Raw genomic sequence first — 16,428 nt, 5'->3', positions numbered from 1 at the left:
TTTTGTGTTCTGTTTCTTTTGAACCCTGCAAAAGCAGATTCGCCAAGCTCCTTTCCCTTTATTCCTCCCCACCGTCGCAATGGCAAATCTACCGGCCCACGCCTCACCCAAACTCGCCCCGCATCCGACCCCTCCAACCAGCCGACCAGAGGGACTCTTCGCCGACGATGCCAGTCAATCAAGCAGCACAGCGGCCGGTGAACAGACACCAGCGCTACCAGAATCGCTTTTATCACCCGCATTCACCCCGCCCGCAACCCCCGGTGGCACATTAAACTTGGACCTGAACCCTACACAAATACTTCATCACAACCAAGCCGCGAACCTCCAACACCCAGGTGAACATGCGAAAGCGCCGAAGCTTCTTCAACAACTCCCGAAGGTAGAATGCATTGTCCGGGCACGAATCCCGACAACCAACGGCGCAGAGATGTTCTTGCACCTCTACCTTAATGACATGGATAATAAAGAGCACTTGGCCATTGTGTTTGGAAACAATATTCGCAGCCGCAGCCTAGATCGCGTTCGACCAGGAGAGACTGAGATGGATCGCATGATTCGCGGCGCATACGTGGGCAAACTGCACCCGGGTCGCGTGAGCAGTTGGGTTGACGATGCAAAGCCCGAGTCCCAATCAACGAGTCAGAATGTTGAGCCCCCACTGGTGCGCATCCACTCGGAATGCTATACAGGAGAGACTGCGTGGTCGGCTCGCTGCGATTGCGGCGAACAGCTGGACGAAGCCGCACGACTTATGTCTTTCCCTGTGGAAGACCTAGCGTCTGACGCGCCACCGGAGGCACAATCGCTGAGGTCGCAATCTGCTGGAGGTGTCATTATCTACCTACGACAGGAGGGTCGAGGAATTGGCCTCGGCGAGAAGTTGAAGGCTTATAATTTGCAAGATCTGGGATCCGACACTGTCGAGGCCAATCTCCTCCTGAGACACCCGGCGGATGCTCGGAGCTATGGCTTGGCGACAGCCATGCTGATGGATCTTGGCTGTGGCGCGGATGTGAACCCGGAGGGTGTTCGGTTGCTCACCAACAACCCCGATAAAGTGCGTGCCATTGAAGGACCTAACCGTGAAGTCCTGGTTAAAGAGAGAGTACCAATGGTTCCCCTGGCTTGGCGGACTGGCGGAGAACGGGGAATCAAGAGTTCAGAGATTGAGGGCTATTTGAGGACTAAGGTTCGTTCATGCATAAACGTTGCAGCCATGTTCCGCGCTAACAAAGCCATGATGATAGATCTCAAAAATGGGTCATATGATCCAATAATCGTTCGACTTTAACGCTCAGCCCTCCTTTGTTTCTTTGTTATTTTTACTCGATTATTTTCTTCGTCCTGCTGGACAAGAGGGTGGCTCGGTTATCTAGAACTAATGCACCCTTGTACATGATCGACACGACCTATTCTTTCAGAGTTTTTTTCCTTTTTCTTACATATTCCCTACTTGACCTTGGACATGATTTTCTTCAATACTGTGCGCTGGGATCGATGTCTCGGTATCTTTATGATCAGAAAATGCTGCATGACTATGTACAGTCTATCTATTTTGGGATTAATGGAGTTTGGATTTGTTTTAGAATGGAGTGGAGCATTTGTCGCGCCTTTTATACTCGTAAATCCGAATGCCTTGACTTTACTTGTGATCCACCCGCATGAACCAGGCTTGAAAAGGACCTTTATGGGTTTAAGCCATAAAATAAGAACACTATTTCAATCAATTCAATAGTTGGGAAATGTTTGACGGGCCTCCCCGCTCTTCCCGAACCCAAAGAATGCTCGCGGCCGTGATGGGATTCTCTCCTTGACCCACTCATTCCCCAATGCCGGCTGACCAGATCCCGATCTTAGCCCCCAAATTTCTCTCCTCCTGAATGGCTTTCATTGTTGTATAGCGTGAATGTGAGGCATGTCCGGCCGCGCTCCGCCTGGGTTGAGCGACTATGCCGCGCCTTCGCCACCAATTGAAATGGGCATAGAGGGTCGCTCACATCCCACCCTCATCGCAAAGTCAGAAGACTCACCAGTTCCATCCCGCCCGGCTTCGCTTGGCCCGGACTCCTTGTTAATGGAAGAACATGATAACAATGGCCCTCCGACGACTGCTGGGCGAAAACGCAAGCTGAACAGCGCTTCCGCACGCGGTGTCGCCAATCTTACCCCAGATCAATTGGCCAAGAAGCGGGCGAATGATCGCCAGGCTCAGCGGGCGATCCGCGAGCGCACAAAAACAACCATCGAAGCATTGGAGCAGCAGGTTCGGGACCTCTCATCGCAGAAGCCCTTCCTCGACCTCCAGGCCGCCTTGCAACACAATGAGCGAATCAAGGTGGAGAACAGGGAGCTTCGTCAGGGACTCAAAGCAGCAATGGAGATCATCCAGCCTCTGCTTGCAAGGCCAGAGATACCGGGTATGTTTCAATCAATCTTTAAGTAGTGGATTTGAGTTGACATATACAGATTTACCCGCTTGCCTGGCTCAACCGCGATCCGTCCCTCTATCTCATACACCTCCCATCCTCGAGCCAGACAACCTGACCCCAACTCCCCACGCTGGGGTCCCCTCCGAAAAGCCATATGCGGAATCACTGGCCAGCCTCGATACACCCTCTCCTACCCATTCTGCGCCAATTCTGGGGAGCCGTCGTAACAGTAACAATGGAATCCACCAGCCTGCGTCATACCGAGCGGCACTCTCCCAGAGTATTGCCCATGGACTAGATTTTGGCATGGAAGAACGACTCGGCTTCAATTTCCTTTTGGATCCTACACACAATGTTCCTAAGGTCGACCGTCTCCGGCGCAGCAGCTCAGAGAACCTGCGAACCTCGCATCCCATTGCTCCACCATTCTACTTACAGCCATTGAATTACCCTCCCGAGCAAACATCGATCGCATTCTCCACACCCATCAAGAATACGGCACCGACTTGCACCCTGGACAGCATTTTAATGGACTTCCTTGACAACCGACAACGCGAGGCCGCACAAGGAATCCCCCGACAGAAACTTGCCGGACCGCCATACCCAAGTGTCTCCTCCCTACTAAACCCGGAAAAGAGTGCCAATTCGCATCCCGTCTCAAAGGTCTTCACGGACATCCTCCGCACATTCCCAGACATCTCCTCCTTGCCAGAGCAGGTGGCCGTTCTATTCACCATGTTCCTCCTCATGCGCTGGCAAATTTACCCTACGCAGGAGAACTACGACCGGCTTCCCGAATGGCTCACTCCACGACCAACTCAATTATTTACACCACATCCTGTATGGATAGACTATATTCCTTGGCCACGTATGCGCGACCGCCTTGCTACCTCTCATCGAGACTACCCGTTTGAAAATTGGTTCATCCCTTTCACCCGAGGCATGTCCCTGAACTGGCCATACGAAGCCACGGACTGTCTTTTATCGGCTGGTGATTCGGACGAGCTGCTCATAAACCCGGTGTTTGAGCGACATATGCGCAATCTCAACAACTGGACACTCGGCACATTGTTCGCGGAGACATATCCTGGTCTGGTCGACACTACAAGTATCAAACCAGAGTTAAAAAAGGCCGGCTCTCCTTCTCAGTCAATATAGGCGCAAGCCTCTCGGTGGTGCCTCACCAAGCTGGACTTGGTTAAGTCCCAGCAATTTTGTTTTCATGCTCGTAATTTAAGCGTGGGCGGTGGGTGGTGGTGTTTGATTTCGTCAATTCTTGACATGTTTGGTTTTTTCTTTGCTCTTTAGAACTCATATATTGGTGAACATCTATCTACATTTAGGTCCTGATGCATACAACTACTTCGCGTTGCTTTTTTGACTGCCCTTACACTTGGCCTCAGCTTGGACAAAAGAGAACGTTTTTTTAGAGATATATGTTCTTGCTTGCAATGGTCATCTCTATTCAAAACGAGTCCCTGATCATATTTAAAAGCGGTTAGACAATTTAATTGTATGCGTTACTTGACTTATGATGTTGGGGTACAGTAGAAAGCAGACCCCACTTTATAGCCTGATGGCGTCGTTACATTTGGGGCCAAATCATTTTTTTTAGCGATTTCAGCCAAAGCAAGCTGGTGACGTTAGACCTTTTTTCCCAAGCAGTTAATTCAACTCAATATTGATTGCAAGTGCTGTTCAGAGGTCTACTTAACGTGTAGGTATTGGGTATCCGGAGCTGAGCCTTAATCCCCGTTAACACCGACCGATCAGAACTCAACAACGTCACCTACAGTGTAGTCTACTGGTGATGAAGCCTACTAACTTATCTTTTTTATCTTGACCTATTAAAGCCCAGGCTCTGTCATATCACAATGCCACCAAATATCCTTATCACCGGTGCCGGGGGCTACATGTTCGTTGATCGACATTTGACTCGAGTCGGTTCAAAGCACGACTAACATTATTTAGAGGGGGATCCATCGTCACAGAATTCCTGTGTCAGAAACAAGGCTTACTTGGGTCCGCAAGAATCCATGCAGCCGTGCGTTCGAAAGATCAGGCTTTGAGCCTGGCTGATCACAATGTCGCCGTGATACAGATGGATCTCCAGGATGAGAAAGCCGTGGCAAGCTATATCATTTCAAAGGAGAGTGAGTTCTGTCTTCTCAATTATTTGGACTGAGATACAGAGTTCTAATTATTCATAGTCGACATTATCATCAACACCGCAACTTCTATTGACAAATATGCCGTGCTGAGCCTTATAACGGGACTTTCGAAACGTCGTCTAGTCACCGGGAAGGAGACATACCTTATCCATGTAAAGCTTTCTCCCTGACAAAACCTGATTCTAGACTAACTCCAGTAGACGTCAGGCTTATCTGCACTCGATGAGATTACAGGCTGGCCGTTTGGTGCTATCAAAGATACTGACTCGGTCTACGATATGGAGAAACAGACTGCAAACTCATATATTGTCAGACATGTAAGGAATATTGTTCCAGAGGTCCAGAATATGAGTGGGTATCATCCCGGGATACTAATTGTTAATAGGTTGATACCTTCATCATCGATGAATTGGAGAAAGCCGGTATTAACGGGTTCATCGTCATGCCACCAACTATCCACGGTCGTGGGGGCGGTACATGGAACCAACTTTCGCCTCAACTGCCCGCTCTAATCAGAGCCATCATCGAGCGCAAGAAAGTGTACAAGTTCGCCGAAAACAGGGTGAGTCTATTACCAGTGAGTAATTCCTTGCGCCCACCATTACTAAAACATACGCTAGGATCTCCCCGTCACGCACATATCAGATCTAATAACGTTCTACACAAAGTTGGTCGAAGCAATTCTGCAAGGAAAGAAGCTACCAACAGATAAAGACGCTTATTTCTTTGTTGTCTCCCAAGCGCTTCCCTGGTGGGATATCCTCAGTCGACTAGCAGAAAGACTATATGCTCGTGGTCTTGTAACCACGGCAGAGACGGAGGTCTGGCCTAGTGATGAGGTTCTTTCTGAAGCAGTGGGAGTCCCAGCGAAATGGGCTTATAGTATGTGGAATGCCGGGTAAGTTAATGCGGGTGATAGGAGGCACGAGGGATGATGCTAATGGCGAAATCAAAGGACCGATGTGATTTGCGTAAACAAAGACATTGTAGGATGGCAGCCAGTCTGGTATAAAGAGAAGTTTTTGGCGAGTCTAGATGATGAGATTGATGATTTCTTGGAGTTGGGTTTGCCAAAGAGCAGTCTTCTGTCTAGCGTAAGACCAGGGGCCGGGAAATGAGTGAACGTATTGAGCATTTATATGTTGATCTGAACAAGGTTTCTATGGATATAGTAGCGTACAGTCTTCTATGAGTCATTAGTCTATTGCTTTCGGCTCTTCTCATTCCAGAATGTAAGGCCGGCCTTTTGTCGCAGTACTCCATACATAGAACTGCTATCGAGGCATTCACCACCATAGTTTCTAGCAGCCTCCATGTTGGCACGAGCCAGCTCGAGACCAGGAAGTTTGACACCTTCTGCCTGTGCCATGGAAATAGCATGATTCGCATCTTTGATGGCCAAGGATACGCCGAATCCAGGGCGCGAGTCCAGGGGCGGTGCGTAGGCTCCAGTAGTCAATCTAAAAGAGTTAGAAATGGCACTACGATACGGAGGAAAGAATCATACCTCTTAGAGTAGCCGCCGGCCACAGGACCAAAAGCTTCACCGATCAACTCTTCCATAGGACCCGTACCAAGTCCAGTCTTCTCAGCAAAGACCTGTGCCTCACCAACAGCCTCCATCATATTAACAGTCACGATGTTACTAGCACCAAAGTCAGCAATCAAGCTGCGAATCATTACCACGAAAGCACATACCCAGCAATCTTCAACAAAGAAGACTTGGTAGCATCCTCACCACATTCAATGACCTTACGACCCATGACATCTTGAATAAGCGGCTTCACGGCATCGGTCGCGCTCTTAGGGCCACCAATTGCGAATACAAGCTTGCCATCAACGGCAATAGGATTCCCGCCGAAAACAGGCGCAGAAACAAACGAAGCACCGGGTACTTTCAGCTGCGCAATAGCTGAACTCACCATATCGGGGTGAACGGTCGAACAATCAACAAAGATCTTATCCTTGAGTGAATCGCCCGATTGGACAGCTGAAGAGATGAGGCCCTGTAGAACAGAGTCATTTGCGACCTGACCGACATCGTTAGCTTATGTCCGCGCCAGTACATGGTGGGTTTGCATGGTTCTGGTGGCAGGCTAGTCTACATACCATAGTGAAAATGATTCCACAGCGCGATACCAGCTTCTCAAAGCTGGGTTCGGCGACGGCGCCAAGGGCCTGCAGTGGTGTACCACGCGACATTGTGCGGTTGGTGTAGAGCAGGTTTAGGGACTTTTTGGTGACGAGGTGTCGCTGCAGGTTGCTCGCCATGGCGAGACCCATGGATCCAAGGCCATACTGGTTTATCGGTTAATTTTGACCTGCTCTGGATTTGACTGGAGAAACCACTTACCCAGCCGATTTGAGTCATTGTGTTTGTTGGTGTGTCGGAGTTGACCGTGATTGGCCTTGTTGCTGTCAATCTCTGCAGACACCACTGACAATCAAACTGGGGGGCTGTGTAAGAGCTTGATGCTTGGGTTCGAGACTTGAAGATGTGTGGGGAGCAAGTACGCTATGATATATCGGTTGAAGAGGCCTATCTGGTGGAGCGCGTTCGGGTGGTTTCCCGAGGGAATCGGAATCGGCCGATAGGGGATGAATTTGACTATGAAAGAGGTTAAATGTTGCTAATAAAGAACTCGGCCCGACTATATCTTCCAATTTTGTCGGGAGGGAGATCCGACATTTATTACACTTTGAATAAGAGTCATAATGGGGATCAATGGCTCCAATGGTCTACGGCCAAAGTTGTGTTCTGCCTAGATGGTGATGAAACTAACACCTCTGGAAACTACTATCCACCGGTCGGAATTACTTGATTGTTGGTCTAAGTATGTTCAATTTCTATAAAGGGAAAAGTAGTGAAGATAGCGGTGACTAGGTGATGTTTAATATACTCTTGGTAAGTCACAAATTGAGACCGAGATGCTCAGGATGGAACTACACAAATACCCTTCTTTTAACTGACTTCTCGCAGAATTATAGTTCGTGGTATTGTAGTTTACCTTTTCTACGAAACGACCGTGATATCAAGATAACTAACACTATACATATAGTCATATTCATTACATCCTCACAATATGATTCTTGGTGTATGAAGCCAGCAACCAGTTGACCCTTGAATCTATGACTTTTCGACCCAATCGCTTAGCCAGTGTCCATTTCTCTGCCTCTTCAAGATCGTGAGTCTTTCGTAACTTAATTATGTTTTAATTCGAATTAATTTCGCCCAAGTCTCATTTCATGGCATAGCTACTTACTCAGATTGAATACATAGTGGCTGATGCAATTACGGAGTGGTAATGGGGAGCGGCTGGTGCCCGCAATTTATAGTGTTTTGCGGGGAGTACTGACGTATTGTAATGTCACGTAAATAACGATGATGATGATGGCGCAGCAGCCAACTTCAATGTGTACCTCGACTCCCCATCATCTCACCCTCCCCACCTCCACACCTCCAATTCCCCTCTCCCGGGAGCTCCGCGCATAGAACTCACCCGGAATCTGATATCTCCATCTGCCTCCATAATGGCGGATACGCCCATTGGTATGTGCGCCCTCTCCTTAGGCGACCGTGTTGTCCCCCCAGCTCCACCTAGCTAACATCCCGCAGTCCTCGATGGAGGAACGGGTTTCCTCAAGGTCGGCTATGCCGGTCAGGTATGTCACAAGACACTATCTAACAATTGGACCACCCACTGACTCGTCCGTGTGCCAGAATTTCCCAGAGCACCAGTTCCCATCGATAGTGGGGCGGCCCATCCTGCGAACGGAGGAGCAGGCTGGCGACATTGTTGTGAAGGATATCATGTGCGGAGAGGAAGCTGCCGCTGCTCGATCAATGCTCCAGATCAGCTACCCGGTACGTCGCAGTTGCATGAGGCTCCGGCCCTCACCGTTCCTTACCCCGCCCCTCTCTCCGCAGAAGGCAGCAAAGGCATGCATTTGTTAATCGGTACCTACAGATGGAAAATGGTATCGTCAAGAAGTGGGATGATATGCAACATCTCTGGAACTACACCTTTTACGACAAGTTGAAGATCGACCCTACAGGCCGCAAGATCCTCCTCACCGAGCCGCCGATGAACCCGCTCAAGAACCGCGAACAGATGGCCGAGGTTATGCTGGAGGGATACAACTTTGGAGGTGTCTATGTGGCGATCCAGGCGGTGCTGGCACTGTATGCCCAGGGTCTAAGCAGCGGTGTGGTCGTGGACTCCGGTGACGGTGTGACCCACATCATCCCCGTCTACGAGTCGACCGTGCTGAACCACCACATCAAGCGGTTGGACGTTGCTGGTCGTGATGTCACCCGCAACCTAATTGCTCTTCTCCTGCGCCGTGGATACGCGCTAAACCGTACCGCCGATTTCGAGACCGTTCGCCAGATTAAGGAGAAGCTGTGCTACGTTTCGTACGACCTTGAGCTTGACAAACAGCTGTCGGAGGATACCACCGTTTTGGTCGAGTCTTACACCCTTCCTGATGGCCGTGTGATCCGCGTTGGTAGCGAACGATTCGAGGCCGCCGAGTGTCTCTTCCAGCCTCACTTGGTCGACGTGGACCAGCCCGGTATGGCCGAGCTGCTCTTCAACACAATTCAAGGCACCGATGTCGACATCCGATCCAGCTTATACAAGGCCGTCGTGCTCAGCGGTGGTAGCAGCATGTACCCCGGCTTGCCTTCTCGATTGGAGAAGGAGCTGAAGCAGCTCTGGCTGACCCGTGTTCTGGGCGGAGACCCAGAGCGTCTGAACGTACGTCCAAGAAAAAGCTACTGCAACCCCAGAAATTTGAGACTAACAGAGCCTACAGAAATTTAAGGTCCGCATCGAGGATCCCCCACGACGGAGACACATGGTCTTCCTGGGTGGTGCTGTGCTAGCCAACCTGGTAAGTCGTCTGCATTCCCTTCTCATCTCGTTTCACATCAAACTAACATCAAATTTCAGATCGCCGACAAGGACGACATGTGGGTCTCCAAGCAGGAGTGGGAGGAGCAGGGAGCGCGTGCCCTGGCAAAACTTGGCCCACGATAAGCGTTTTATTTAGGCGGTTGTTTACCTTGGTCTTTATTTCCCCGTTTCTTTTGCTTCGCACTCCGCATGATCTGCAAGCCGTGCCTTGTCTCCTTTTCTTTCCTCCGGCTATCTATCCTGTTGATATCCTTCCCATCAATCTTGTTTCCCTCACTGCCTCTTCTATATTGTGCCTAGACTGGTCTGGTGCGGGTGGATCTGGGGCTGTTGACCGAAAAGAAAGAAACATTCTATCGATATTTTTCTTAAGTAGTTGGTCTATACATGGCGATAATACCAATGCCGTAGCGTATGCTTTGCAATGATCTATTATTTCGGGGTCGAAATAGGAAGAAGATCGAAGCCCATGGGACCAGACTATATTCACCAACTCAAACCCCGCTGTTAGAAGACTATAAGAAGGCAACAACATCATTGGAATATTTCTAATATTTCTGTAACATCGACCAGTCTAGTATTTTTTTTTCCCTACTTCCAAAGCTTAATGGTATCAAGTCAAAATAAAAATCCCGAAAACTATGCATAAGACCCATAGCTGAAAAGAAAAGAAGTACAAGGAAAAACCCTAGAAACGCTATAACCCATGCAAGAAGACTTAAGACTCATATGCATTCGGCGACACAGCCAATATCACCGCAAATGCCGCAATAATCAATGCAATTGCCACGAAAGCCGTAAGTGCCACACTGCCCCTGCTGGCAGGGAACTTTCCACGGACAATCCAGTACTGGCTCTCAAAGTAACGGTGGAATCCGATGATTAGAATTAAGATAGCAACGCCAATAAAAGTCGAGCCGAGGGGTTTTCCTACACTGCGTAGTCTGGATGTATCCTGGGACGAAGGGGTCATTGCGAAGGTGTCGAGAATGGACGCAGGACCGGAAGGGGGTTGAATTCCGGGATGATTGTTGTACGAGCCATGATAGTTGGCATTTGAAGACGCAGTGGCGCTGTTTAATCGGAATAGTTGGGTAACGGCGATGCCGATGGAGGCAAATGCCAGAGAGGTGCGCATCCATGCTAGGAATGTTCGTTCTGGTAGGCGCGGTTAGCGAGGATATTCCCAAATAATAATTTTTTTATTTTAAGAAAAAAGACGAGGTATTCCTACCCAAGGCCAAGTGATCTCGTGCCACACTACCCTTGTTCTCCAGTTCTAGGGCACCGAACCGGTCCACAAGCCGGCCTAACCAGGATCGGTGGAGTTCCTCGTCCTCTGGCTCGGGCTGATTAGTCTGGGGCTTTTGGTTGGAGGAACCGGCAGCATTGCTAGATTCAGGGGCAATGATTTGATCATTCCTATTCGGATCATAATTCCCGCGAGTCGGGTTTGGCGGCTCAGTGGCCTGATAGCCACGCGATGAGCTAGCGCCGTTAATGGGGGTGCTCTCAGTGAGACGCTTTTGCGATTGCGGGGACTGATGAGCGCCGGAATGTTTTCGGGACGTAACGCTTGAGCGGGATCGACTACTGCTTATCGACGAGGATAGATCCGACTCGACGTGAGTGGGTGAGCGGGACGAAGATGAGTCTATATCTCTGGCTTTGCTGGTGTGGGCACCTGTCGGAAACGACGCCGATGGCTCAGTTGCATTCATGATGGCGCGCTCAGGCCGTGACTGTTGATTAGGGGGTTTGTCCAATCAGGAAGGGCTATAAAGCAGGTGGTATGCAGCCAGAGAGGCGCCAGGCACTGTCGACGGGCTACCGGGGGCCCGTGGTGAGGTGAAACGGGCGTTGCGTATAAGGTCGAGGATAGTTGATATTTTTGATCTGGAATGCTTTGCAACTGGTATGTCCCGGGGGTGTAATACTAGGATGGCTTATTACTCCATTGAAGTACCCATCATGTGGCCTCCTTCCAGTGTGACTGCACTGCACATGAGAATAAGATCGGTCGATCACTGTTTTCCGGGGAAGATCACATGCTCCACTGCGCTAACTTGATATGGCGTCATCTCTAGTATACTTCTAGTAGGCGGTATATATATTCTGCCACTGATCCCGCTAGATAATTATGATTGTGTTATCGTTTCCCAGGGTCCCTCAGCTCACTATTCTTCATTCCTCAGCTCAGCTCCTCAGACAACATGGCGCAGACACTGCCACCCCGAGCTGGTAAGGTGGACCTCTCCAAGAAACTTTCAGAGTTGCGGTCAGGCAACGCCCGATCCCGGACCGCCTCATCGCGTGATTCAACTCCAACCACCCCTCCTTTGCCTTCGCCGCCAGACCTCTCCGCCCAACAATACACCCGACCCGTCCGCCGCATTCTTTCCCCAAAGGACCATGACATTTTCCTTTCTTCCCCCACCTATAAGCTGGTCCTAGCGTTTGTGCTCGGTCTTTCTGATTCTGTCAGAGGCCGCCCAATCCCAGAACAGAGCAACCCAGATTCCGATGCCATCTCCAAGATCCTCCGTGTTGTTGGACAACTCCGATCCCTTGTAGAGAAACATCCTGCTTTGGACCAGGGTGGATCGCGATTTGGCAATCCTGCATTCCGCACCCTCTTCGACGATGTCGCCACTCAGAGCCCAACATGGCACGCCGATATCCTCGGGATGGCAGACACTACCGCGATCGACGAAGCATCCACATACCTGGTCCACTCTTTAGGCTCCCGAGATCGGATTGACTACGGATCAGGTCATGAACTGAATTTCATGATGTGGCTGCTCAGCCTTTACCAGCTTGGCCTGCTACCCAAAACCGATTTCCCCGCCGTGGTCTTCAAAGTCTACCTCGAGTATGTGCATCTCATGCGGGATATTCAATCTACATACTACTTGGAACCGGCTGGGTCACATGGTGTTTGGGGTCTTGATGATTACCACTTCCTGCCGTTCTTGTTCGGTGCTAGCCAGCTAGTGGATCACCCTTATATCACACCATTGGGCATCCACAATAACGCATTACTGGATGAGGAAGGGGACAAGTACCTGTATCTGGATCAGGTGCGGTGGGTGGATAGTGTTAAGACGGTGAAGGGTTTACGCTGGCACAGTCCTATGCTAGATGATATTTCGGGTGCGAAGAATTGGTTCAAGGTGGAGAGTGGTATGAAGAAAATGTTTGTCAAGGAGGTTCTGGGAAAGCTGCCCATCATGCAGCACTTCCTGTTTGGAAGCCTTCTCCCTGCTGCAGAAGGTATGGGTGAGCTCTCTCAGGATGGGGCCGATGAACACGATCATGATCATGCTGGGCATGACCACCCTCCTGGACAGGAGCATTCAGACTGGTTCGGTGACTGTTGTGGTATCAAGGTCCCTAGTACAATCGCTGCAGGCGCGGAGATGCGCAAGCGGATGGGCGGGTCTGGGTTGCGCCCGATTCCTTTTGATTAAACATGACATTCATGGTTAAAAACTTTCCAGTTTGAAAATAATGAGAAAATAATGACCTCTACAAAGAATCCGTTGATTATAGATGCCATTACGGCGTATATTGAAAGTGACCACCAGTTGCAGTATGCATTCTTCATCGACTAGCTACTTCTTCCGTATAACCAAGTACCACGTGATGAAGATTTGAGATAATAATGAAACGAAATAATCAGCTGAGTAACATATCTGTTTTAAAGCACTATCAAGATCAACAATCCATTTACCTTTGACGGCAAAAAAGCCAAGGGACCTCAAATCCTTATCGCGAACCAACGATCATCCCCACCCGGCGCACCTAATTGGTCCACCGCCCAAACCCAACTTCACATCTCCAACGCAATCACCTCTTCCATTAGTGGCTTCAGTGGCACACCCAAACCGAGGGAATAAGAAAACAAGGACAATCAAGGCCACCCAAAAATAAGAAAGAGGTGGCAAAGTACCCGAACACCAGGTACTACATTAAAATTCTTTCTTGAAAGTCGCGCCGAAAAGCTGGTTTCCCAACCCAACCTTGGGAGGTAAACCCACTCCGCACGCAATCTTGAATCCCCTCCTTTCCGCATAAGGCCCACTATGGCGCCAGACGAGTACGCCACTGGCGGGGGCGGGAAGCTCAAGTTGAAGGGGAGCAAAGTGAGTGATGGGCGGGTGGAGAAGAAGAAGAAGAAGAAGGGGAGCAAGAAGAAGGATGATGTGAAGCCTACAGAGGGAGAGGAATCGGGGTCCGGGGTTCCAGATGATCGGAGTGAGGACCGAGCCAAGAGCGAAGATAAGGATTCTTTGAGTGATGCGAGGTCCGGGTCTGTGGGCAAGACGGAGACGGAGAGGAAGCACGAGGAGCTGCGCAAGAAGAGGGTATGTACATTCTTTCTTTCATTTCTTTGCCTACTTGGTTTGGACTGGGAAGGCTAATGGGTTCTAGATGCATGAGCGACTCCAGCGAGAGGGTGTTAAGACACATAAAGAGCGTGTGGAGGAGCTCAATAAGTATCTCAGCCGACTGAGTGAGCATCACGATATGTATGTCTTTCTTTTCTTTGTCGGACTGAGCCGAAGCTAACTATCAAATAGGCCAAAGATTGGACCAGGCTAGACCGTTTCACAAGGATGTTTGCTACGTTATATCCCTACATGTATTATAAGACCGAATCAAAACTGGAAGGTTGAAATGTGGTATATTCACGTAAATCCAAAAAGGACGGCTAAACAGATGATAGTTAATGCCCATGCGAGTCCCTTAGGATCTCAATGTAGCGGCCCCGAAAAATCAAGGCAGATTAAAACCATCATGCCAGGCGAATGCAAATCCCCAGTAGAGAGGAAAATATAGATCAGAAAAGAACGCCATGTAGATGAAGCCCACCCCCCAGAAACGAAGACAAAAGAAAAACCAAAGAATCAGTCCGGCCGTAGCCACAACAAAGTCATTTACAAACACCCCCAACAAGAAGCGAAAAGAAGTAGCAGGAAACGGAGTGCAGGGTCGAAAGAAATATGACAAGGAAACAAATTAACACCGCGCTAAAGATTAAACCGGCTGAATTGATCACCGGAAACCCTTTCTCCTCTCTTTGGTAGAAACGAATCGAACCAGATTCCTAGATGCCGTTTGTGCTTGCACATCTAGGATCGAATCCCGGAAAGAAATTAGGTGTGAGTGATAGTGTCAGCCTGTAGGCTGCACTCTCATACACCCTTAACAACGACCGTTCGCTCACTATTCAGCTTATCGGCGTTCCGCGCATGTGACTCCTTCTTGCAGTCCTCCAGCCCGGAGCAGGAGTGTGCCTCGAGCATGCGGTGCTTTGAGCAGAAGTGTCCGTGGCAAAAGCTACAATCACCCACGATACGCTGGGCGGCCTCCTTGCACTCCTTGAAGTTGCACCTGGGCTTGCGGGGGGCCATTATGGATGGTTGTGGTTGTGGTGTGGTTGGTGAGGAGAAGGTTTGTTGGGGCGGAGGCGCGAGCAGGGAGGGTGGGTTCAGCTGAGGTGACGGCAGCTGACTAGGTTCGAGATAAGCGCCGGGTTCGAGTTGAGAAATGGGCGGTTATGAGCGAGAGCTGCTAGACAATGCTAACGCTGAGGACGCTGGATGGAGAGTAGGAGACGATTCCGAGATGATTCCCTGGTAAAGTTGAGGGAAACTGGGGGAATGCGTCAGTTGGAGATGAGGAGAGAGTGGTGTTGGAGACGGGGATGTTGAGTTGCACGGGAGGTGGAAAAGTGATACAAGAAAGGGGGAAAGAAGAATACCTGGGCGGCCACGTATTATATATTCGGAACAGACGGGAGAAGAAGAGAGAAAGTCAGTTCTTTATGGCTGAGTCAGTCTGAGGCGTGGAGAGTGACGGAATCAGTCTGGAGGCGAGCGGGTCCCGAGAAGGTTCGATAGGCTCCATTCCCTTTATGTAGTATGGGACTAATACTTTAACCCCCATTAATTAATCACTTCAACCCCCTTTTACCGGCACCGAATCTCGGCGTGGCGTGGTGTCCACCCCCTAACTTAGGTAGGTAATAGTATCCCCTTAGGTATGGCCTATCTCCATTGCACCCCTTTTTGCGCTTCCTGCGCCTTTCCAGTCCGCACGCGACCCGAATAGTTGCCCTTCAAGGCTGAGGTCCAATGATCGGAATGAGTCCGTGCGAATTCGGAGCGGCTAACACATATTCACGTACTCCGTCTCCTCCGTCATCTAGCATTGACCCTGTGAACCAGGAGATGTATGTAGACCCGTTTCTGCACATACAAATCGACAACTCAAGCAGCTAAACTGGTTTGAGTCTAGTATGTAATTCCAAGAATCAGGCTATTGCCCAGGTGTGCGCCGTATAGTAAGTACTACGTAAGGTCTAGCTCAATAGCCGGTGTTCACCTGACTTAAGTCACGACTCAACATCACGTGGATTCATGTCCAGCTGCGGCAACGCTGGGAACTCGATTCGAAACACAGGGAAACCCGAGAACCAGGAATGCGAACTTGGAACGATCGGGAATTATTAATCGAGATCGACTGGGTAGAATACCCGATTCCTTATCCAACTGCCAATTTCTGCCCTGTCACCCGAGGAAATGCCCCCAAGGTTTTTAGTTCCACCACGGGCACACCGCGCCACCCACGGGCCCAGTAATGAGTGGCGAAAGGAATGGAGTTCGTTAAAAAACCTTGTAGTGGTTAAATCATGGCCTTGGAGCCCGACGGTAAATGAACGGTAAGTGATGCAACTTGGCCCACAGGCCTCTTAGAGACATGCAAGAGCTATGGCCCGCCATGAGGTGTCCATGTCGAAATTGGATCAGTCTCCTTGGTCAATGCGCTTCTAAATGAGGCACGATGATCTGCGGGGAGCTAATAAATGGAACTAGAGACGACCACGTACTTGAAATGTGA

The 16,428-nt window shown here is 49.8% G+C and overlaps 9 protein-coding genes across 9 annotated transcripts; 6 read left to right on the top strand and 3 right to left on the bottom strand.

Annotated features, from left to right (window-relative positions):
* N7503_006447 (GTP cyclohydrolase II) lies at positions 1-1,431 on the top strand. Its single transcript, XM_057065994.1, has 2 exons — positions 1-1,192; positions 1,251-1,431. Exons 1-2 carry the CDS (start codon positions 80-82, stop codon positions 1,278-1,280), a joined length of 1,143 nt encoding a protein of 380 aa, XP_056921463.1. The 5' UTR covers positions 1-79; the 3' UTR covers positions 1,281-1,431.
* A 487-nt stretch (positions 1,432-1,918) lies between these two features.
* On the top strand, positions 1,919-3,590 carry N7503_006446 (bZIP transcription factor; the record flags this gene model as incomplete). Its single annotated transcript, XM_057065993.1, has 2 exons — positions 1,919-2,420; positions 2,470-3,590. The coding sequence occupies 2 exons, from the start codon at positions 1,919-1,921 to the stop codon at positions 3,588-3,590; spliced, it is 1,623 nt and encodes a 540-aa protein (XP_056921462.1).
* A 716-nt stretch (positions 3,591-4,306) lies between these two features.
* N7503_006445 (uncharacterized protein) lies at positions 4,307-5,697 on the top strand (the record flags this gene model as incomplete). Its single annotated transcript, XM_057065992.1, has 7 exons — positions 4,307-4,331; positions 4,385-4,585; positions 4,643-4,755; positions 4,804-4,920; positions 4,989-5,165; positions 5,224-5,501; positions 5,559-5,697. Coding segments are annotated over 7 exons (1,050 nt in total), but the record flags the coding sequence as incomplete, so codon positions are not given.
* Positions 5,698-5,804: 107 nt separating this feature from the next.
* On the bottom strand, positions 5,805-6,974 carry N7503_006444 (NAD(P)-dependent oxidoreductase; the record flags this gene model as incomplete). Its single annotated transcript, XM_057065991.1, has 5 exons — positions 5,805-6,063; positions 6,111-6,248; positions 6,302-6,633; positions 6,713-6,901; positions 6,957-6,974. The coding sequence occupies 5 exons, from the start codon at positions 6,972-6,974 to the stop codon at positions 5,805-5,807; spliced, it is 936 nt and encodes a 311-aa protein (XP_056921460.1).
* Positions 6,975-8,134: 1,160 nt separating this feature from the next.
* Positions 8,135-9,645, top strand: N7503_006443 (actin-related protein 2; the record flags this gene model as incomplete). The annotated part of the gene is made up of 6 exons (XM_057065990.1): positions 8,135-8,153; positions 8,220-8,266; positions 8,325-8,468; positions 8,572-9,363; positions 9,422-9,499; positions 9,559-9,645. 6 exons carry the CDS (start codon positions 8,135-8,137, stop codon positions 9,643-9,645), a joined length of 1,167 nt encoding a protein of 388 aa, XP_056921459.1.
* A 595-nt stretch (positions 9,646-10,240) lies between these two features.
* N7503_006442 (uncharacterized protein) lies at positions 10,241-11,243 on the bottom strand (the record flags this gene model as incomplete). Its single annotated transcript, XM_057065989.1, has 2 exons — positions 10,241-10,680; positions 10,757-11,243. 2 exons carry the CDS (start codon positions 11,241-11,243, stop codon positions 10,241-10,243), a joined length of 927 nt encoding a protein of 308 aa, XP_056921458.1.
* A 492-nt stretch (positions 11,244-11,735) lies between these two features.
* On the top strand, positions 11,736-12,992 carry N7503_006441 (serine/threonine-protein phosphatase 2A activator; the record flags this gene model as incomplete). The annotated part of the gene is made up of 1 exon (XM_057065988.1): positions 11,736-12,992. The coding sequence occupies one exon, from the start codon at positions 11,736-11,738 to the stop codon at positions 12,990-12,992; it is 1,257 nt and encodes a 418-aa protein (XP_056921457.1).
* A 615-nt stretch (positions 12,993-13,607) lies between these two features.
* N7503_006440 (uncharacterized protein) lies at positions 13,608-14,127 on the top strand (the record flags this gene model as incomplete). Its single annotated transcript, XM_057065987.1, has 3 exons — positions 13,608-13,889; positions 13,957-14,054; positions 14,106-14,127. 3 exons carry the CDS (start codon positions 13,608-13,610, stop codon positions 14,125-14,127), a joined length of 402 nt encoding a protein of 133 aa, XP_056921456.1.
* A 593-nt stretch (positions 14,128-14,720) lies between these two features.
* On the bottom strand, positions 14,721-14,939 carry N7503_006439 (AN1-type zinc finger protein TMC1; the record flags this gene model as incomplete). The annotated part of the gene is made up of 1 exon (XM_057065986.1): positions 14,721-14,939. The coding sequence occupies one exon, from the start codon at positions 14,937-14,939 to the stop codon at positions 14,721-14,723; it is 219 nt and encodes a 72-aa protein (XP_056921455.1).
* Positions 14,940-16,428: the final 1,489 nt, after the last annotated feature.

Source organism: Penicillium pulvis (assembly GCF_028828015.1).
Source record: "Penicillium pulvis strain IBT 33274 chromosome Unknown contig_3_segment0_segment0, whole genome shotgun sequence".
Classification (NCBI taxonomy): domain Eukaryota; kingdom Fungi; phylum Ascomycota; class Eurotiomycetes; order Eurotiales; family Aspergillaceae; genus Penicillium; species Penicillium pulvis.
Note: the sequence above shows the minus strand (reverse complement) of the source record. Positions and strands in the feature narration are given on the sequence as shown.